This window comes from Panulirus ornatus, chromosome 35 (genome assembly GCF_036320965.1).
Source record: "Panulirus ornatus isolate Po-2019 chromosome 35, ASM3632096v1, whole genome shotgun sequence".
NCBI classification, from domain to species: Eukaryota; Metazoa; Arthropoda; class Malacostraca; order Decapoda; family Palinuridae; genus Panulirus; species Panulirus ornatus.
In genome coordinates, this window is record NC_092258.1 from 11,254,200 (window position 1) to 11,278,502 (window position 24,303).

The 24,303-nt window shown below is 39.0% G+C and overlaps 1 protein-coding gene across 4 annotated transcripts in view; it reads right to left on the minus strand.

Annotated features, from left to right (window-relative positions):
• Positions 1–3,647: 3,647 nt before the first annotated feature.
• Cnot4 (CCR4-NOT transcription complex subunit 4) overlaps positions 3,648–24,303 on the minus strand; it is a 227,774-nt gene continuing 207,118 nt past the window's right edge. For all 4 annotated transcript variants that reach the window (XM_071683029.1, XM_071683026.1, XM_071683028.1 and 1 more), the window contains 2 exons: positions 17,424–17,768; positions 3,648–3,930 (listed from right to left, as the gene is read on the minus strand). In XM_071683029.1, the coding sequence (XP_071539130.1) occupies positions 3,923–3,930; positions 17,424–17,768 (353 nt within the window). In that variant the 3' untranslated portion in view covers positions 3,648–3,922. The remainder of the gene's footprint in view (positions 3,931–17,423; positions 17,769–24,303) is intronic.

Consider the following 24,303-nt stretch of genomic DNA (forward strand, 5'->3'; position numbering starts at 1 on the left):
CTTCTCTTGGACATGTCAGCGCTGATTCCTAAATCACCTCCCATTCCTCACCCACTCCCCTTGCTTTTATGTTCTTTCACTCTTTACTCTGTCACTCATGGTATCTTTTGTATCCTTTTATACAAGCCTCTTTTCCAAGCTTACTCACTTTCTCCAACCACTTCCCACCTACTTCATATACTTTTTCCAAAAGCTTCTATGAACATTCGTATCAGAGAATCTCTATTTTACCCTTATATCAATTAGTAAATAATCCAACAATGCCCACCTACCCTACTTATCCCCGCATATTTGTGCGTTTGCCTCTTTTTAAACCAGGTATTCCCGATCACAAGTCATTTATCAGCATACGACTCCATAAGCTGTTCATTTTCACACATACCACTGGTGTTACCAGACTCCACCTGCAGGAGTCTACAGTGCAAGTGAAAAATTATCTTTGACTAAGCTGTATCATTGGGAGTAAAGGATCACAAAGAGCTTCTCACCCTAAAGGAGTCCACATTTCTCTGCTACTAAATGAAGTGTAGCTTTGGGCTGAAAGAGCCTCTAAAAAAGAGGTCCTGGATAACACCAGGCCTTTATAAAATGTTCTGGGGTAATTATAAATAAAATACATACATAAATAAATTCACATCAACAAATACTCCACACCCCCCAATCATACCCTAAACTGCCACATTACTCACTCCTTCACTTAAAACATCCATCACTAATACCTGATGTCTCTGCATCAAAACTAATGACACACTCAGTCAGCTCCTTCCAAAACTCTCACATATCTTTCTCCCTCTTTGCTTGCGGCTAAATAATCAGTGAAATATTATCAACAAGCTCTCATTATCCTCTTTCATCTTTACCATCAGTTTGGGGCTAACCTCCTTACACACTTTCACACATTCCCAAAATTCCTTCAGCATAAGTGCTACACCTAACTTAGTTCTTAACCTGACACTAACCCCTGATTCAACCCATACGATATTCCCATTTTGATCGAGAACATCTAAGTTCCTCTCCACACAGATGCTACCTATTTCTCCCTTCTTGTCACCTTGGTTACATCCACACACATTCAGACATCCCAACCTAAACCTTTGAGGAGGATATGCATTCCTATCTTGGCTCCTGTTTCATCATTTAGAAACTGAGATATATGTAGGAAAGGGGTTCCAGCCCCCTGGCTCTGCCCCCTCCAGTCACCTTATGTGAACTGCAGGTAATACATGGTTGGATTCCTTCTATCCAGGACCTCCTTTCCATAAGCTCCTTCAACCAAAGGCTGCGTTACTTCCACTAGCAGGGAAATGTTGGAAACCTTTGGTGTGAGTTGACTTGACTGGACTCAAAAGATGAAGCCTCAAAGATGACTTTTCACATTAGGCCTAGATATGGATAGGGGGTTATGGTTTTGGTGGCCTTTTTTTTCTGTTTCCCTAGCGCTACCTTGCTGATGTGTGGGGCAGGGTGGCACCAGGGATGGATGAAGGTCGACGTGCTGTCAATGGACTGAACCAGGGCATGTGAAACATCTGGGGTAAATCATGGAAAGGTCTGTGGGGCATGGATGTGGATAGGGAGGTGTGGTCTCAGTGCATTACACATGACAACTAGAGACAGTGTGAATGAATGTAGCCTTTTCTGTCTGTTTTCCTGGTGCTACCTCACTGAAGCAGGAGGCACTGGGGGGCGGACGAGGAATGGCCCATTCACTCACACACACAAACACCATGGAGAGGTCTGTGGGGCCTGGATGTGGAGAGGAAGCTGTGGTTTTGGTGCATTACACATGACAGCTAGAGACTGAGTGTGAATGAATGTAGCCTTTTTTGTCTTTTCCTGGTGCTACCTCGCTGAAGTGGGGGGTAGTGATGCTATTTCCTGTGGTGGGGTAGCGACAGGAATGGATGAAGGCAAGCAAGTATGAATATGTACATGTGTACATATGTATATGTCTGTGCATGTATCCATATGTATACGTTGATATGTACATGCATGTATATGTGCATGTATGGGCGTTTATGTACATACATGTGGATGGGCCATTCTTCGTCTGTTTCCTGGCGCTACCTTGCTGACGTGGGAAACAGCGATTAAGTATAATAATAATGATAATAATAATAATAACTAATATATCCAACTACTGATAATTATCCTAGGACCAATTTCTATGAATGAGTCCCATAAGTACTATATGGATGTGAGATGTGGTCCTTACTCTAGAATGTTAAGGATAGGGTAGGATGTGATGGAAATGTAATGTTAGAAAGTAATATGTGGTGTTAGGGAGTTGTATTGCATAAGAAATTATAGTTGAAGGGTGAGGTATGTAAGGAAAAGCAGTATGCATGAGAGAGCTGAAGAGGTTATGCTGAAAAAGTTTGGACATAAGGAGAGGATGACTTGAAGGATATACACACAAGAAATGGAGAGAACAAGTAAAAGAGGGAACCAAGGATGGAATGAAGGATGCTTGGAAAATAAAGGGCCTGAACATGCAGGAAGGTTCAAGGCATGCTAGAGACCAATTGGAGCAATGTGGTTCACAGGGAATGACGTGCTGTCAATGGACTTAGCCAGGGTATACGAGGCAGTTGAAGGAAACCACAGATAGGTCTGTGGAATCTGGTTATGGATGGGGGCTCTGGTTTCACTGCATTATACATGACAGATAATGAGCAGATATGAGTAAATGTGGCCATTTCTTCATCTGTTCCTGGTGCTACCTCACTAACATGGGGAAATGGCGAACATATATGGAAAATATAAAAATACATGTACGTGTGTGTGTGTGTTACAGGACTACCCCTGCTTAAGAGTGCACCACAAATGAAGACTCACCTCTGGTGAGTTCCCAGTAGGAGTACAGTCTCATCATAGGATTTCTCACTCCAAAGAAACCTACATTTCTAAGCTATTGGAAATAGTACAGCTTTGGGCTGTAGGAGCCTTTTGAAAAGTTTTGGAGTAATTACAAATAAAAATGTTATATATATATATATATATATATATATATATATATATATATATATATATATATATATATATATACTGATGCACATACAACAACATACAAGCTACATAAGTACAAATAGACTGCAACCAAAAGTTAAGACAAGCTTACAAAAAGCCATTACATCTCTGAATTTCATGCACAGAAGTCAGGAAAAAAAAGTACATCTGATGATACCATTAAACTGCTGGGAACATGGTACATCTTTCTTTGTCACCAAAAGCCTAAACCCCTTAGTTTCCAGCACTCCAGAAGTATACATCTACTTTACCATCACAAATGTAGTCCTCCAACTATCCTGTACCTGAGAAGAGTGTTATATTTTCTGTTACCATTAAGTTACCAGGAGCAGAAATTTACTTCTGCAGTAGAAGTTAACAACTACTCAAGGCAACTGAGTGGGCAATATAATACTGGGTTTGAGTGAAATATACATAAATTGAATATGCCTGACTACTCTTCCATAATAACAGCTAGAAGATAGTATGATAGTGCTGAGAGCCAAGTATTACTATCATAACTCAAAGAGTAATAAAAAATATATGACTCTCGCAGCATGCAAGTTAAAAAGGCTGACAAAAACGGCAAGGGAAATCTTTATAAAGCTATGAATGTTACGAACTAATGAAAAATGGGAAATTTTTACTCCATTTTATTCAACAGATTATAAACTGACAGATTTTGGAGGATTCACTGCTTGCTTGATCAAACTGCAGAAAAGAGGAAAAGAAAATAGTCCACTTTCCTTCTACCATTTTTCTAAACAATGCATTATGTGGTTATACAGTTTGTAGGCTGTTCCCCTAAATGGTTTAGAATAGGATGACAAGATTCTGGAGCTCAATATAGTAAATTCTTTAATAATTCTTCATCTTCGTTCATACAGCATATAAACTTCTCCATAAAGTGCCATTAGAGATCTGCAAATAAAAGATCATCATTAGAACAAGCACATTCCTCAAACCCTTGTAAAATGAGATTATTCCACTTTGTGTGAAACTTTATTCCCTCTAGGAAAAAATATATTTAAGTTCTTTTTCACAAAAACAAACAGGTTATATCTAAAGACTTAACATACAGCATGGATGTACAAATCTTTTGGAAATTTGTCTTTTTTGAGCTTCATGAACTCAGAAGTTACCTCCATTCCTATATGTATGGGGTGGAAGTAGTACATACAGACTCTCAGTTCACTTAAAACATCTCTATCCCTTGCCCACTGTGCTCAAGTAAACATGGATATCCAATCAAAGCTAATAATTTCTTTCAATTAACTTTGCAGAGCAAGTTGATTCATCACACAAGACAATTTTTCACTGACAAAAACCTTTCAATATAAACAGATTCCACTACATTTGGTTGCAAACTTCCTCTACCATCTTTATTTAAATATCTTGGGACTCAATCAATTCCCTCAATATGTCTATTCATCTCTATCATGATCTGGCTTTTCTTGTACTCTTAAGTAATCAATTATATTTCTTACTAGCCATCCTATTATCTACTCTTTCACATGACTAAAACATCTTAAAAAGACTTACATGCCAATACTGCATTATGTACATCATCGATCACCACTGCTGTTATTCTTCATCAACTCTGACCTTTGGAAACTTAAGTTTTGTATTCATACATACAAACTGGGCAGGGGTGAGACTTAGCCGTTTTTCGTACGGTGGTTAGAAGTATCAGCACCTAGCAAACAGGGTATGGTCTTGGTACTGCCCAACAATCATATAGGCATCCCTTTTCACATTCATTATCAATAATAATCATTGTTCAATACTCAGAAAATAGCCCATTCTCATACAAAATTGCCCCGCCACAAAAATCCTATTTTTGATATTAGGGGGTGCATCACTCACCAAAAACCACCTAATACTTTTGCCCCTGGAACTGGTACTAGCACTTCACTATGTAAGTTTACTGTGCATTATATCTAAATTCTTCCTATGTACCAGTGCCTCCTGAAACCTTACTAAATCATTTCCTTGCACGACAACTCTTATCATCCTCACTGATCATCTTTCATATCATATACAATTCGTACAAACTACCCAGTTCATCATTCGAACTGACACTCCATAGATGCAGCAAATCTTCAAAACCATGTCTTTCTTTTACTCACACTTACTTTCAACATCCTCCTACAACACAAACCATCAGTTTGACATAATTCTATCTACCTTATCCTTTGATATAGCAAACAAACAGCATTATATCCATCCTACAATTATGGTACTTTCCATTTTATCATGGTTCAAAGTGTATCACTAACACCACTTCAACTTAATTTCACATTATGCATCATCCATAAAGAAATTAAGCAATGTACATATCATACAACCTTGATGCACTCACATATATTTTACACCATTCATACAGCTCTCATCCTCTCTACTTCAAATATAAAATTTCAATGATATTCAAAAGACATCCTTACACACCGCACAGATTCAAAATTTCCGAGAGAGCATTCCAATTATCATGCGATTTTTCTAAATCTATACATGTTCTATACACACTTAGCCCCTGTTTCCGTTTCTAAATCCACTCTATTCTTCAATGGCGAAGGGTTCACTAACCTTTTTCATTTGATCCTAATCATTCTATACACCTTGCCAAATACAATATAAAGACTCATTCCTCTGTAATTCTTACAATCAATTTGGTAATTACATTCACACTTCATCTACCATTTTCAAATCATCCACACAAAATATTCATATCCTTTCAAAAGCACTGGCATGCACATCAATTCCAACAAAGGCTACAACAACATTTTATGAGGATCAATATGCAGAAATGTGGTCTCCGGCTCCAATTATGTTTTAAAAGATGCAGGTATAGGTAAAATAAGATTAGTGATCAAGAGCCCATAATAAGCATGAAGATGCAGAATGGAAGTGAAAACTTATCAAAGTATGGAAAAAACAATGTGCTTAATGACTGGGCAAAAGCAATGATTTTAAATAAGGTAATTTTAAATAAGGTAAAGCAATTGTAAGACTTAGAGGAACATGATGTCTAAGATGGCAAAGTAAGTGGTAGGAATGACATATCAAAATAATTACTAAACCACTTAAGGGTGAAAAAAAAGACATAACTAGGAAATGCAGAAATGAGAAAGGTGCAAGAGGTGAAAAAAAGGGCAAATGAGAGTTGGGGTGAGAGAGTATCATTAAATTTTAGGGAGAATAAAAAGATGTTCTGGAAGGAGGTAAATAAAGTGCGTAAGACAAGGGAGCAAATGGGAACTTCAGTGAAGGGTGCAAATGGGGAGGTGATAACAAGTAGTGGTGATGTGAGAAGGAGATGGAGTGAGTATTTTGAAGGTTTGTTGAATGTGTTTGATGATAAGAGTGGCAGATATAGGGTGTTTTGGTCGAGGTGGTGTGCAAAGTGCGAGGGTTAGGGAAAATGAGTTGGTAAACAGAGAAGAGGTAGTAAAAGCTTTGCGGAAGATGAAAGCCGGCAAGGCAGCAGGTTTGGATGGTATTGCAGTGGAATTTATTAAAAAAGGGGGTGACTGTATTGTTGACTGGTTGGTAAGGTTATTTAATGTATGTATGACTCATGGTGAGGTGCCTGAGGATTTGCGGAATGCGTGCATAGTGCCATTGTACACAGGCAAAGGGGATAAGAGTGAGTGCTCAAATTACAGAGGTATAAGTTTGTTGAGTATTCCTGGCACATTATATGGGAGGGTATTGATTGAGAGGGTGAAGGCATGTACAGAGCATCAGATTGGGGAAGAGCAGTGTGGTTTCAGAAGTGGTAGAGGATGTGTGGATCAGGTGTTTGCTTTGAAGAATGTATGTGAGAAATACTTAGAAAAGCAAATGGATTTGTATGTAGCATTTATGGATCTGGAGAAGGCATATGATAGAGTTGATAGAGATGCTCTGTGGAAGGTATTAAGAATATATGGTGTGGGAGGCAAGTTGTTAGAAGCAGTGAAAAGTTTTTATCGAGGATGTAAGGCATGTGTACGTGTAGGAAGAGAGGAAAGTGATTGGTTCTCAGTGAATGTAGGTTTGTGGCAGGGGTGTGTGATGTCTCCATGGTTGTTTAATTTGTTTATGGATGGGGTTGTTAGGGAGGTGAACGCAAGAGTTTTGGAAAGAGGGGCAAGTATGAAGTCTGTTGGGGATGAGAGAGCTTGGGAAGTGAGTCAGTTGTTGTTCGCTGATGATACAGCGCTGGTGGCTGATTCATGTGAGAAACAGCAGAAGCTGGTGACTGAGTTTGGTAAAGTGTGTGAAAGAAGAAAGTTAAGAGTAAATGTGAATAAGAGCAAGGTTATTAGGTACAGTAGGGTTGAGGGTCAATTCAATTGGGAGGTGAGTTTGAATGGAGAAAAACTGGAGGAAGTGAAGTGTTTTAGATATCTGGGAGTGGATCTGGCAGCGGATGGAACCATGGAAGCGGAAGCGAATCATAGGGTGGGGGAGGGGGCGAAAATTCAGGGAGCCTTGAAGAATGTGTGGAAGTCGAGAACATTATCTCGGAAAGCAAAAATGGGTATGTTTGAAGGAATAGTGGTTCCAACAATGTTGTATGGTTGCGAGGCGTGGACTATGGATAGAGTTGTGCGCAGGAGGATGGATGTGCTGGAAATGAGATGTTTGAGGACAATGTGTGGTGTGAGGTGGTTTGATCGAGTAAGTAACGTAAGGGTAAGAGAGATGTGTGGAAATAAAAAGAGCGTGGTTGAGAGAGCAGAAGAGGGTGTTTTGAAATGGTTTGGTCACATGGAGAGAATGAGTGAGGAAAGATTGACCAAGAGGATATATGTGTCGGAGGTGGAGGGAACGAGGAGAAGAGGGAGACCAAATTGGAGGTGGAAAGATGGAGTGAAAAAGATTTTGTGTGATCGGGGCCTGAACATGCAGGAGGGTGAAAGGAGGGCAAAGAATAAAGTGAATTGGATCGATGTGGTATACCGGGGTTGACGTGCTGTCAGTGGATTGAATCAAGGCATGTGTATGGGGGTGGGTTGGGCCATTTCTTTCGTCTGTTTCCTTGCGCTACCTCGCAAATGCGGGAGACAGCGGAAAAAAAAATAAATAAAAAAAAAAAAAAAAAAGGAAATGCAGACAGTAAACAGACTATATAGCTTAATTTGGATGGGTAAATGAAAAGTCCTATTGAAAAACAGAAGAGAGTAAGCAGCATTTATGTGTCCATAAAAAGAGAATTTTGGAAAACTCTGATTCTCTACAGCCTGAATGGAAGACCTATGAATACTGTTTAGAGCTTTCACAATGTTGTATCAAGGGTTTAAAATTAATGTGGTAATGAATTATTACATGATCAAGGACTACTGACAGTGAATTGAAAAATTACTAATGATCTGAGTTCTGGAGTCCACCAGAGATTATTAACCCATAATTACAGAATGCAAGTTATTTGACAACAAAGATTCGAGAGTCGTCCTCAAGAATCAGATGTTACTACAAAAAAAATCTTTCCAATCAAAATTAACCTAAAGAAGTGTACTACATAAAATACCCAAATATCAAGAGATAAAGTGAACACTTAATGTACATTCTTATGTAGAAATACTGAATCAGCTGCGATTCTAACAACTAAAATAAACCATTTTATTATGCACTGGAGTGAATCAAAACTTTAGTGCTATTTGGTTAAGCGCTGAAATCCTTTCTGTGATGAATCAGAACAAGTATTTTCTGCAAACAAATGTAAATCAGACCCTCTTTTTGCAAAATATCCATAATTACATCGTTAAACTGCACTATAATCCTGATAGTAACTAATGCAGATGTGACAAGGCTATCTACCGCTGGAGTCTGAAAGACTGTTTACTTGATATAATACCTGTGGGTAAAACACACTCATGAAAAAAGAAGTTGAAGCCATATGTTATAAATTTTGTAAATGGTAGTATCTTGTGAAAATTATGAATCTTCACTGGACCTAGTTTTCATGTGTTGTGAAGTTGCATTGGTAGTGTTGGTGAAAGAAGTATAGATGAAGGAAGGGCTTCTGAACTGTTACCCCTTCCTGTTTACTGCTAAATCTTTTAAAGAAGAGGGCAGAGAGGTAATATCAAGATTCTCTCGCAGTGCTTCTAAATCATCAGTATCATCAAACTGCTCTAATTCCTCATTTGCCTTCAGTGAAAGGAAGGTTTTGTAGTTAACCCCAGCTGTATAGGATTGTATTTGTTTGTTCATATCATGGTTGCCCTCTGCTACGATTCTCAAGAGGCTGTGGTTGTTTTTCTAGGACATTTCTGTTTGGAACAAATAGAACTGGTTGGTGCTTATGGTAGATGAACTGATACAAGTGCCAGTAGGTTTAGAATCATCTCCATGAGGTACATGCAATGCTTGTTTATGGAGACCTGGCTTAAAAACCAAGGCTTACTTCACGGACTCTACTTTTTGAAATTTCTAAAAGAATTCTGCTTAACATTCTTTTTGGTTTCTTTAATGGAAAGCCTTCAGTCATTAATATGTTTTGGAAAGAGGGGCAAGTATGAAGTCTGTTGGGGATGAGAGAGCTTGGGAAGTGAGTCAGTTGTTGTTCGCTGATGATACAGCGCTGGTGGCTGATTCATGTGAGAAACTGCAGAAGCTGGTGACTGAGTTTGGTAAAGTGTGTGAAAGAAGAAAGTTAAGAGTAAATGTGAATAAGAGCAAGGTTATTAGGTACAGTAGGGTTGAGGGTCAAGTCAATTGGGAGGTGAGTTTGAATGGAGAAAAACTGGAGGAAGTGAAGTGTTTTAGATATCTGGGAGTGGATCTGGCAGCGGATGGAAACATGGAAGCAGAAGTGGATCATACGGTGGGGGAGGGGGCGAAAATTCTGGGAGCCTGAAGAATGTGTGGAAGTCGAGAACATTATCTCGGAAAGCAAAAATGGGTATGTTTGAAGGAATAGTGGTTCCAACAATGTTGTATGGCTGCGAGGCGTGGACTATGGATAGAGTTGTGTGCAGGAGGATGGATGTGCTGGAAATGAGATGTTTGAGGACAATGTGTGGTGTGAGGTGGTTTGATCGAGTAAGTAACGTAACGGTAAGAGAGATGTGTGGAAATAAAAAGAGCGTGGTTGAGAGAGCAGAAGAGGGTGTTTTGAAATGGTTTGGTCACATGGAGAGAATGAGTGAGGAAAGATTGACCAAGAGGATATATGTGTCGGAGGTGGAGGGAACGAGGAGAAGAGGGAGACCAAATTGGAGGTGGAAAGATGGAGTGAAAAAGATTTTGTGTGATCGGGGCCTGAACATGCAGGAGGGTGAAAGGAGGGCAAGGAATAGAGTGAATTGGAGCGATGTGGTATACCGGGGTTGACGTGCTGTCAGTGGATTGAATCAAGGCATGTGAAGCGTCTGGGGTAAACCATGGAAAGCTGTGTAGGTATGTATATTTGCGTGTGTGGATGTATGTATATACATGTGTATGGGGGTGGGTTGGGCCATTTCTTTCGTCTGTTTCCTTGCGCTACCTCGCAAACGCGGGAGACAGCGGAAAAAAAAAAAAAAAAAAAAAAAAAAAAAAAATCATGTTTTCAAATCAATATCGGAGGTTAAAAGGAGAGGCTAAGAAATTTTCTCCATACTCTGTTGAAACATTAGTATTCTTGATAAAGGAAGGCTTAAAATAGTACTGCAGAAGCTAGTGAAAGGCGTGCAAAGAATAGAGCAAACTGGAATAATGTGGTATACCAGGGTCGGCGTGCTGTCAATGGAGTGAACCAGGGCATGTGAAGCGTCTGGGGTAAATCATGGAAAGTTTTGTGGGGCCTGGATGTGGAAAGAGAGCTGTGGTTTTGGTGCATTATACATGACAGCTAGAGACTGAGTTTGAACGAATGTGGCCTTTCTTGTTTTTTCCTAGTGCTACCTCGCACACATGCGGGGGGAGGGGGTTGTCATTTCATGTCTGGCGGGGTGGCGACGGGAATGAATAAGGGCAGACAGTATGAATTATGTACATTTGTATATATGTATATGTCTGTGTGTATATATATATATATGTATACGTTGAGATGTATAGGTATGTATATGTGCGTGTGTGGACGTGTATGTATATACCTGTGTATGTGGGTGGGTTGGGCCATTCTTTCGTCTGTTTCCTTGTGCTTCCTCGATAACACGGGAGACAGCGACAAAGTATAATAAAAATAATAAACATTGAAATGCATAGGTATGTATATGTGCGTGTGTGGACGTGTATGTATATGCATGTGTATGTGGGTGGGTTGGACCATTCTTTCGTCTATTTCCTTGCGCTACCTCACTTACGCGGGAGACAGCGACAAAGTATAATAAATAAATATATAAAATCATTCACGGTAAAGAAATAACTTATCCATTTCAGTATGTAACATCAATATTTACTGAGACAGGTATCAGTATCAAAGTATCATGAAAACTTTAAGTATTAACTTGGTAGGAAGCCAACAACCACAGAGGTACAGATGCCCCAGACTTACAACCTTTGTGACTTATGACCATCTGTATATACAACCGGAAAAAAATATGAATTAGAAAACATACGTAAATATAAAAAGTATGCTTGGCCGTAAGTCCGTCACAGATAATGGCTGTGTGTGTAAGAAAGTGAATCTCAGATGATCCTGGCATTGTGTACAACACATCATCTCCCTTAGTTAATACTGAGTAAGTGTGCATTACTCATAAGAACCTAAAGAATTTTCGTGCTGGATTAAAAATCTTTTGTATTAAACCCCAAAGAAGATGAAGAGCAGGAGAAGAAACACATCACATGTTGAGAGATCTGGCAAGAAGCCGAGGTACATGCTCAATTTGGAATTGAAAATGAAGTTAATCACATAAAAGTTAATGTGATTGCACACAATCTATAGTTGTCCCATTTGATGGTCTCCACAATCTTAAAGGACAATAAAGAAATACATGAAGTAGTGACAGGTTCACCAAGTGTGAAGTCTACAATAATAACAAAGCAACGACAAGGACCCATCCATGAAATGGAAAAGTTGTTGATGCTCTAGATGGAAGATTAAATTAAAAAATGTGTACCACTAAGCTTACAAACAATTCAGGCAACGGCTATAAGTCTTTTTGAGACTTTGAAGGTGCAAGTGGGAGAGGATTACATCGAGAACTTCACAGCAAGTCATCGTTGGTTCAACACATTCAAAAGAAGATATAATTTGCACAACGTTCGAGTCATAGGTGAAGCAGCAAGTGCTGACGAAGGAGCTGCAGAAAAGTTCACTGAATGTTTGAGTGAATCATCCTGTGAACCAAAGAATCTTAAATAAAAGGTAAAAAGAAACTACAGAATCATATAGTAAAGCTGGTTAATAAAGAATAAGAGAATCATGACAGAAAATGAGTAGAATGCTGTACAGGTATACAAATTCTACATGCCATGCTGACATATGTCCAACAAGTCCATTTCAAGATCTGACCAGCCAGTCAGAACAGAACTCAGACATATGCCAGGGAGCATCTGTGTACTACCATTACTAACTGCCTGGGTAACAGGAGGGTTAGCGCAGCTGTATAGCAAGCCAGTAGTTTAGTGGTTGTCAAATGTCACTCCTCTGACCCAGGTCTATTCTTTTGACCTTACCCACACATGAACTACTGGTATTCTGTCAACAAACATACAATCTCTTCTTGTCATACATAATATTCAAAACCACTTAACTCACATAGCTCATTCTTAACTTTAGAGCACTATGCACAAGACCTGCCTTTTGGCAAAATGGTAGGAGCAACAGATAGAAGCAGTAGTTAGGTAAATTAAAGCAGGATCATCAGATATAAACATAAGGTAGTAGTCTATCTATCCATCTATATCTCTGACATGTGTTCTCAACTGAAACTCCCTCACGGGTGTGGCTACAGCAAGAGTCTCCTTAAGTAGTGAACTCCAGAGCTGCTTCTTAGCCTTTAGGGCCTCACTCTTGACAGGCAACTGGCAGAGTGTAACTCTAATGCAGTGTTTGCAAAGGCTCCTGCTACTTCTAACTATTGCTCCTGCCTAATGTCCCTACCTACTACTTCTATCTAATGTTTCTACTTAATGCTCCTGTTAAATGTTCCTACCTACTACTTCTAATGACTGCTCCTACCATTTTGCCAAAAAGGCAGGGATAATGCACAGTGCTAACCATAGGAAAATCTAGAGTTACGAAGAACGAGCTGTGTGAGTGTTGTCAAGTGTTATGTGTGACAAAAAGAGATTGTGTGTTTGTGGACAAAATGCCAGTGGTCCATGTGTGGGTGAGGCAGAAAGTAAAGACAACTACCTAGGTAAGAGGAGTGCAACATGACAACCATTGAAGTGCTGGCTCACTGGTCATAGTAGAAAGGATAATTAGGTTAAAATAGTCAATATGAACATTAAGTACGAGCCTCTACAAACACTATGCTAGAGTTGCCCTCTGCCACTGGCCTGTTAAGGGTAAAGTACTAAAGGATAAGAAGCAGCACTGGAGTCAGCACTGGAGTCAGCACTGGAGTTCACTAGTTATGGAGAGACTATTTGTGTGGCCACCCCCTTGTGGGAGTTCCAGGTGGGAACTGGCATAAGGGATATAGATAGATAGATAGATAGATAAATAGATAGACAGACAGACAGACAGAAAGAAAACTTATGAGTTTCTCACAATCTGACCTTTAGCAGTTAGAATGTAATTCAAAAGGATTAAAGTTGCAATTTTGGGAATCTCAAAAATAACTAACAGTATGGGATTTTCTTTACGTTAAGTCAAAATTATGGTAAATCTATGTTTCTTGGGAAGCAAAGTAAGGTTTCATATGTGTAGTTTATTACCCTTACTTTTACAGACCCGAACAATCACACAGATCAGTACAGCCCTCCCTAGCCTAATCAAGTAAGGTCTTCTTTTGTTCTGTTGATCGTCAAGAGTGTTTCCCCTGCTTTTACAGTTCATTGCATTTTCCCTAGATTAGCATAGACCTCCCCACTATCAGTCTGGTATAGTTTCAGACAATCTGCTGATTTTTAAGTGTTTTCCAGATTGTTTAGTTGTCCTAAATCTTCCCAGTTAAGCTCAGTTCTCCTCCTCTTACAATGACATTCTGCCTTGACAACAAACGTCCAAGAACATAACCCCATTATTAAGCAAGAGCCTCTGGTAGTTAGCAACTATTTCTATGATGTTCTCAGCTATCAGTTTTATTGACTCATATCAGTGATGAGTGTTATGCAATTTGTAAAAATTAGACCAATTATGTAATTTTTAAATGATTGATGTACACAGGAACATGCATTAGACTGAAAGTCTTATATATGTGCAGCAAGTTTAACCATCCTATTTCATCTTATAATGCATCGTAATCAGTCATCTGCTCAACTTTTTACCCAATCTATATGGTCAAAATCCAAGTCACCGGACCATATCATTGTTGGTTCTAGTTTGGTTGTTTTTCAATAGCTCTTCAATTCTAATCATACATTCATTTAACCATAATAATCTTGGAGGGTAGATATGCTGCTATGCTAGTTGTGTTCAGTATAGATTTGCTTACCAATAGTGACCAACATTTCTTGAGAAATTTTCGAGAAATGAAGTCCTTCAAATCAACTACCAACATATACTTTTACAACACCTTCTTTAATTCTGTTTCTGCCTGCTTTATATCTGAAAACCTTTTAAGTGTACTTTATTTTTAACCTTTTCACTCACCCACTTTTATGTTTATACTCAGTAAGGAGGATTCAATTCTAGTTCTCACAAAGAATATTTCCTATAAATCATATTTGTTTTCATGCTTGTTTGCAGTTTCCTATGTAGCAAGGAAGTTCCAGGAAAAGAAAAAAGAACAAAAAATGTCTCATTTTCTCACATCCAACATCTAGCTGCCACATCTAATGCACCAAAACCAGAGCCTCTCACTATATTCTGTTTTTTCCCTAACTGCTTCATATCTATCTATTTCATTTATAAATATGCCAGGATCAATCTCTACAAAAAAGTTCTGGTGTGGCCCATGACCTTTCTACAGTATCTTGCTTCCAATAGCAAGGGAACATAAGACTCCTCTGGAGAGCAAAGTTCTTTGATGAGATTGCACTCACACTGATAGAGCCTCACCAATGGTGACTTTCTAATCACAGTGTAACCTCAAGCTGGTGGAATCCACACCTGATTGCTTTACACTTCCTGATTATCACAGCCATTATGACTGTCTTTGTTTTTCACTTACTTTGCATTTTGGTTAAGATGTTTTAAATTTTAGAACTTGGAGGTTTCTCACTATCTACATCTGCATCTCTGCTAAATGTCACACATTACTGTTTTCATTACTGTTCCTATTGTGCTCTTGATCCAATCTTTCATTTAATCTGGTCTATTTTTCTCAAGTCATTTTCAGTTAATAATCTTATCTTGAATATTTAAAACCTGCAGTTATTCTTCTCTTTTCTTCATATCTATAATAAATCTTCATGCCTTCTCTTTATATCCTTTTATGTTCCGTGTATCTATCAATTTCATTACTGTTCCTCCATTCTTACTTGACTACAGGAAGTCTTGTAAGAGTAATCCATATGGGCTTAGGCTTCCTATATCTACAAATGGAAATCCCTGTTTGTGCTGCACAGAGGGAGTTTTACATTCATTAGTAATTATTAACTACTTGTAGTTACCTATCTGTCCTATACAGGAAAAGTTTTACACTTTTGTAGTGTGCCATACCTGGAACAATCTTCATTACATAACTTCAATTTCTGTTATGTCCTCTGGCTGTTCTATCCCTAAACCTTTCAAACCTTTCACTATTCACAGTATGTCATCGATTCGTTTCAAAACCTTAATGGCTGCGATCAAGTCTCATCTCTTCTAAGGTAGACAAATTCAAAGCCTACAGTGTTTTTCTATAAGTCAGCTCTCTTAATTCTGGTAAGATTTTTGTTGCTCCCTTCAGGATCATTTCCATCAACTCTTTTAACTTCTTTAGGTACAGTTGACAAACTTGATAAGCATATCATAGTTTTGCCCTTATATATGATGGGAACAGCTAGTTCAATTTTCGTTAAAGTTCACAGACACTTCTTTACATCTTTTTCTAATACGTTTCTAGCTTAATTTCACGTTGTCTTCTAGTTTTGTGTGTGCATGTGTGTGTGTGTGTGTGTGTGTGTGTGTGTGTGTGTGTGTGTGTGTGTGTGTGTGTGTGTAATTACGTAATTGTACTGTATAGGGAGGGGAGTTTACGCTCATGGGGCCCAATGTCTTAAAACATTCTCTGCTATCATACTATTTCTGAAATTTATGTATGCTGTCTGCATTAACGATGTCTACAATTAGTTTGTTCCATTCATCCACAACCACTGATACTATAAAAGTACTTCTTTAAATCTTTTAAGAAGTTTCTTGCTTGATATCATGTTATGTCCTCTGGTTGCTCTATTCCTGCATAATTTTTTATGAAGTTTCTTGCTTGATTTTGTTATGTCCTCTGGTTGCTCTATTCCTACATCTCTTAAAGAAATGATAACTGTCAGCATCATTAATCAATTTTATGTTATGTACTCTGGTTGCTCTATTCCTACATCTCTCAAAGAACTGATAACTGTCAGCATCATTAATCAGCTTTAAAAACTTACAGGTTGTGATCACTTCATCCAAACTCTTTTCTTTTCCAAAGGTTGGCAAAAAAAAAAAAAAAAGGCTTTAGCCTTTCGTAAGTTAGCTCTCTTAATTCTGAAACTTTCTTTACTGCCCTCCTCTGAAACTTCTCTTTTTACTCTATCTAGCTCTGTGCTTCTTTATGTGAGGGACCAAACTCGAGGAGAATATTCTAGTTTTGGCCATGTGCATGTGAACAGCTTGCTAAACTGAACGCTCATCTTATATTTGCCAGAAGACAGCTTTACTATTCTCTAAAGATATCCAGAACTCTGGTGATTGGTTAAGGAGGATGTGGACCCAAGTTCTTCTCTCACACACACAATCTTAAAGGTTATTTCTCGCCAGATAGTCATACTGAGCCTTCATTCACTCTGTCCCATCCTCACTCATCTGTGTGTGTGTGTGTGTATGTGTGTGTGTATGCATGCGTGCGTGCGTGTGAATAATAATTTCTTTTGCAATTATCTATTTCATTTTTAAGGAGAGGGAGTTTGAACCTGCTCTACTATTACAAACTTCTGTACGCTGCGCACATTCACTATTTTCGAATGTAGTGTGTGTGTGTGTGTGTGTGTGTGTGTTTTAGGGAAAAATAATACATACATATGAAAAGTAACCTGATATGGAGGTAAAATATTGTTCCCTTCCCCAACTATACATATCAAACACATCCATTTACAGCTCATTTAATGCTTTTCACAATCATCAATATTTTTTTCTATCTATAAATCTTGTCTCTCTGACCCAAACACATCTTTAAAAAATCATAATAATCAATGCTCCTTACTCTCAATTTTGTGTGGTTCATGCTGCTTAGGATGATGTAGTGGGGAGATGGAGCTGAAACCTGGTGGCGGAGAGGTTTGGGGCCACATGGGTGCCACGGAGCGCTGTGTGGGAGCCGTGGGACACGATGACCCAGAGTGGGGATTTATACCAGTTGGCAAGCCAGAAGAAGTTAAACCGTATGGCACCAAGTTATTCCAAAGTGGGTGGGGGCCTCCTTCTGTGAGTTGCTCCATTGTTTTCATCCAGTGTGGAGGGGAATCTGATCGTGAATCTGTCAGCTGCCCTGAAGACACTATTGCTGGATCAAGTACTGTAAGATCAGGGGCACCACTGTTGCTCCAACCTGAAGTAATAATGAAAATTTTATTAAAACATAATACGAGTATAACCAAGTGGAACGCAATCAATTAATCAACTAAAAACATAATGCTCATCCTTTTTGCACTCACAGCAAAGCGAAATGAGCAAAGCCTTCACCATAAAATGCAGCTTGTGACCATCTCTATACCAGCTGTTGAACACTCTGTAAAAATAAATGATTTGACTGTGATCATTACTACACCTGCTAGTGAAAACCCCAATGCCAATTTTTTTTTCCCGAAAGAACATGATTTGCCTATCACATACGTACATGTCAGCTACTTCCAAGAAAAAATGAACTGGACTGATTAGGCCATTAGCCTCAAGATGAAAACAGGTAAAAGGAAAAGATAAGAATGGGTAGAAGTCGAAGGGGGGAAAAAAAAAAAATGTGTGGGTTAGGCAAAGATCTAGCTCCTTTTCTCAACATAGAGCTTCCATGTGTGACCACAGCAAGCGATAAAAAATCTCAATGACAAATACACCATTACTATAAACAGGCAGTTCTGTCTGTCTGTAGAAGTGCCCAGGAAAGTGTCAGATGCACAATGACTAACACCTACAAACAGCTGCCAATAACTTATCCATTTCATTGGTAAAATAGAAACTGACGGCTACTAAGCTGGAATACTTTCAAGAAAATACTGATCTGTAACATGCAAAACTGACTCAAAAGAAAAAGCATACGAGGGCCCAAACCTAATAGTCCTGCTCACAGATGTTTCTAGGCTTTGCCTGCATGAAGTTAAACCACAGGTGAAAAGTCACATCAAAAAAACTTCTCACTCCCAAGGAGTCTACATTTCCTTGCCACTGGAAATAGTGCAACCATGGGCTACAGGTACCTTGAGAAAGGTCCTGGATAACACCGGGATTTTTTCATAGAAATTTTTTTCACAGAAATTGGTAATTATAAATATATAAATAGCTGACAAGTGTTAAGCAAGACATATGGGCAAAGTTAATTAGGAGGTCTGTCCTACTGACTCACTCTTAAACTTATCCTAATGAAGTGCTCCTTTTGGTTGTTCAGACTAACCTATCTATCTATATCTATCTCAGACTCCCTTTCCCTAAAGGATCTCCCATCAAGGGGTGGCCAAGCAAAAGAGTCTTCCCTTATCCTTGTCCTTACATGCCTCACTCATGTAAACCATTTTGCGCATTCTTCCATCATTTCTCTCCCTCCTGTATTCTTATACTCTGTTTGCCCATGTTAAAGGTAGTTTTCCTCTCACACCAACCCCTTTAACTGTAGTATCATACACTCTATTTGTAAACTCCCAGTCTTACATTCTTTAAACATGGACAAACCACCTCAAAGCATTATGTTTCACCTACTCTATAACCTCACAATTCATTCCCTTTGAATTCTTTGCGATACCACATCTCTCATACACCTCTTCATTTTTTTCTTCATTCCATTGAGTCATACAACATGCTCCTTTCAAATAGCTCATTTCCACAGCCTGAATTCTGCATCTCATCAACTCATTCCACATCCATGTTTTAGCTGCATAGGTTAGGGGTGGGAGGACTATGCTGTCCTTTACCCATCTCTTCACTTCCATATTTACATTTCTACTCTTCATTATCCTATTAATGGGCCCATTGACTCTTCTACTCTGAATTGCTCTCTCCCTTATCTCGTCTTCCATATTATCAAACTTACCTAAGACAACTCCTAAATACATAAATTCTCTCACCTTTTCCAGTCTTTCTCCCTATACACACAGAGCAGTGTTTATTACACTTTTTTTTCACTCTATATAATTTTACTCTGTTTCCTTTCAAACACCATTATTACACTTTTACTTACATTCACCTTCAACAGCCTTCACTTACACACATTATAAAACACAATTACAACCTTCTGCAACTCCTCTTCACCCTGAGCAAACAACACAGTATCATCCATAAACTGGCTTGCCCCTAGCCATAATAACTCTACCACACTTCACATGTAACTCCTTTCCCTAGTTTTGCTTCCATCTCTCTTATTAGTCCATCCATATATACATTAAAAAGCCACAGCTACATCACACAACCCTGCCTCACACCATCATGTATACAGAAACTTCGCTCAACTTTCCATCCACTCTTACACATGCATTTGCTCCTCTATAGAAGGCTTTCACACCATCCAACAGTTATCTTCCTACCCTATATGTCCTTAACACATCCCATGCAGTATGCCACTTGACTCAGATCCATAAAAGTTGCATAAAACTTTTTACCTTTCACTTAAATAGTCTTCCACGGTCATCTTTACCACAAAAATCTGATCAACACATTCCCTTCCTCTCCTAAAACCCCTTTGCCCCTTGCTTATTCTGCATTCAGTCACTTCATCACTTTAGAAGTCAAAATTCTTGCATAAACTTTTCCTGATACCCTTACAGACTTATTCCCCTATAAATGCTACATACATCCTTTTTCTTTGAATAAAGGGACAATAATAACTTTTATTCAACCCTATGGCACAACATTTTGTTTCCATGGTGAATTGCATATCAAATGCATCCACTATCACACTTTCTCCTCCATAATTCAGCACTATAGCTATAATCCCATCCTCTCCAAAGTGCCTTTCCAATTATCTTCCTCATTACTGCCCTTCTTACCTACCTTTTTGCTATAGGACCTTATGCTTGTATCCTCTTTCTTCCATCCTACATACCCATACATATAACAAATGCTGCCTCTCCTTCTCCCACATTCACCAGTTCTTCAAAATACTCTTCCAATCTTCCTTTCAATTCCTCGTTTTGATTCAGCAAATCCACATCCTTACTTCCCTTATTAATACTTCACCTCTTACATCCACCTGTTCTTAGCATAATTTCTTATTTTCATGAAACTTTTCATTCAACTTTCTTCCAAAAACTTCATCTACTCTTTCTTTGCTTTCCTGTCAGCTTCTTATATTCTTCCCTCCTCCTTTGCTGGACTTCCATTGGTACATTCCTTTTGAGCAATCTCCCATATGCCTTACTATATATCAAGACCTTGTATCCAACTACTAATTCTACAACCCTTTACATTATTTCTCTAAACATCTTAAATACCTCTTTCACATATGATTGCATCCCTACATTCACTTCACTTCCATCTAAGCTTTCAGTAAACTTCCTTTATACTCTTCCCTGCAATCTTTCTGATTCATCCTCTCACTTGCCAACACTTTTGCCTCTCCATTTTTCCTTCACCATACCTCCATTTCTCCCTGATCCTCATCCCCACAAGAACCATGAAATGGTCAGTCTCCAAAGAATCCTCTAACAACTCTAGCAGCTTGCAATATCTTAAACTTTCATCTACTACCACAAAGTCAGCCATATCTTTTATTCTTCTCTTCCATCATTCCTCATCCATGTATCCCGTGGATCATCTTGTCCTGAAAAAGGGTGTTTGCAAGGAATTAATCCTTCTCAGCACAAAAATTCACAGGATGACTTCCATTCCATTTACTCCAGGTACTCCCCATATACCAACTATCTTGCCAATTTCATCACATCCCACTTTCACATTCATATCACTGAATATGACCACATTTCTCTCATTCTCAAAACCTTTTATTAAGTCTTTCAAATTTCTCCAAAAATCCTTTATTTCATCCTTACCTCATACAGTCTTCACAATCCCAATCTTTCCTTTCACACACTATTCTTGATCCATTCCATCCGTGCTTTGAAACACCCTCCCATGATAACAGAAATGTACAACCTTCTTTCCCTCTTCCCAATAATTCTCATTCATTCCCATCAATACCATTCCTCCTTCCATGGCTCACATAACTCGCATTCATCATTTCCATTTTCACTACATGGACCCTGCCAAGAATATGGGTTTCCCCAATCCTCAGCACATCCAAACTATAACTTGAACTTCTCCACAAGCTCCCTCCTTTTACTTTCATCAGTCACTCCATTTATATTCAGCACCATCACCCTCAATCACTCATCTCTTTTACTACTTGGCATAACTGATAGACTCCAGTGCCACTTAGCTCTTTGTGCCTCTCCCTTGACAGGCCAATGGCAGATGGCAACTACAGCATAGTATTTCTAGAGGCACCAAAATTGACCAAAAATAATAAAAAGTCCCAGCACACCTCAGGTATTTGTCTATTCAAAAACAGTGGCCTGGTGGACCTGAGCAATGCCCCCTTCAGTTCCACCCCTTAGGGTGTAGTAACAAGGTCACCATGAGAAAATGGGGCGAGACTTGGATACTCTAGAAAACTAGACTATCCCCTAAAGGTCCTGAAACTTGAAAACTTTCCCCAATTTTGTGCCTATTCACAGCAGCAGTACCTCCAAACCTCATTGGTTACAATACTGCCACTGCATATCTACTGTCTTGTATTCCAATGTAAATGATTAAAACAATATAGTAACAGCTATATCCAGCATACACTAAGGAAAAATTTGTTTAAATTTTCTATGATCATTTCCCTTCCCCTATATTCCATGGGCGGGTAGGGTACAAACAGCCTTTGAAAACATTCATACACATCCTCATCCCATGCTCAATGTGTCTAAATGAAACAAAAACTTTTCCACTTGTACTGTTCTTATTCTTCCACTTTGTATGGAAAGCTGATTTGGTGAGTGAGACAAGTGTCTTCATTCATACTGTCTCCATGCAATAAATTCTCTGACTGCAGAATAAATTCTTTCACCACATTCATCCTTCTCTACCGTGAAAGATCATCAACGTATCAAGTCTTATTTATGATGAATTCCTCAAAGAAAGTAAAACATTGCCATATGCATGCTTGCCACAAAATGAAAAATAGTTGTTAGCAATTTTGTACAGCTTTAAGTGAAATTTGTATTATGATTCAAAACAAAACAACCTTTTTTTTCACAAAACTATGTTACAGTTTTGTGAAATATCAGGGTGAAGTGTGACAGCATCATCTGAGAAGGGTCACAAGGGTGCATCATCCCAAATGCCAGCCAGGCAAGCAATTCCTTATGATTTCTCTGTTTAGCCGAACTTATTGTGTTTTCCAGTTTTTTTTGCTTTGCTTTGTCGCTGTCTCCCGCGTTAGCAAGGTAGCACAAGGAAACAGACGAAAGAATGGCCCAACCCACCCACATACACATGTATATACATACATGTCCACGCACACAAATATACATACCTATACATCTCAATGTATACATATATATACACACACAGACATATACATTTTTTTTTTTTTTTTTCTCCCACGTTTGCAAGGTAGCACAAGGAAACAGATGAAAGAAATGGCCCAACCCACCCCCATACACATGTATATACATACACGTCCACACACGCAAATATACATACCTACACAGCTTTCCATGGTTTACCCCAGACGCTTCACATGCCCTGATTCAATCCACTGACAACACGTCAACCCCGGTATACCACATCGATCCAATTCACTCTATTCCTTGCCCTCCTTTCACCCTCCTGCATGTTCAGGCCCCGATCACACAAAATCTTTTTCACTCCATCTTTCCACCTCCAATTTGGTCTCCCACTTCTCTTTGTTCCCTCCACCTCCGACACATATATCCTCTTGGTCAATCTTTCCTCACTCATTCTCTCCATGTGCCCAAACCATTTCAAAACACCCTCTTCTGCTCTCTCAACCACGCTCTTTTTATTTCCACACATCTCTCTTACCCTTATGTTACTTACTCGATCAAACCACCTCACACCACATATTGTCCTCAAACATCTCATTTCCAGCACATCCACCCTCCTGCACACAACTCTATCCATAGCCCACACCTCACGACCATACAAAATTGTTGGAACCACTATTCCTTCAAACATACCCATTTTTGCTTTCCAAGATAATGTTCTTGACTTCCACACATTCTTCAAGGCTCCCAGGATTTTTGCCCCCTCCCCCACCCTATGATTCACTTCCGCTTCCATGGTTCCATCCGCTGCCAGATCCACTCCCAGATATCTAAAACACTTTACTTCCTCCAGTTTTTCTCAATTCAAACTTACCTCCCAATTGACTTGACCCTCAACCCTACTGTACCTAATAACCTTGCTCTTATTCACATTTACTCTTAACTTTCTTCTTTCACACACTTTACCAAACTCAGTCACCAGCTTCTGCAGTTTCTCACATGAATCAGCCACCAGCGCTGTATCATCAGCAAACAACAACTGACTCACTTCCCAAGCTCTCTCATCCACAACAGACTTCATACTTGCTCCTCTTTCCAAAACTCTTGCATTCACCTCCCTAACAACTCCATCCATAAACAAATTAAACAACCATGGAGACATCACACACCCCTGCCACAAACCTACATTCACTGAGAACCAATCACTTCCCTCTCTTCCTACATGTACACATGCCTTACATCCTCGATAAAAACTTTTCACTGCTTCTAACAACTTGCCTCCCACACCATATATTCTTATTACCTTCCACAGAGCATCTCTATCAACCTTATCATATGCCTTCTCCAGATCCATAAATGCTACATACAAATCCATTTGCTTTTCTAAATATA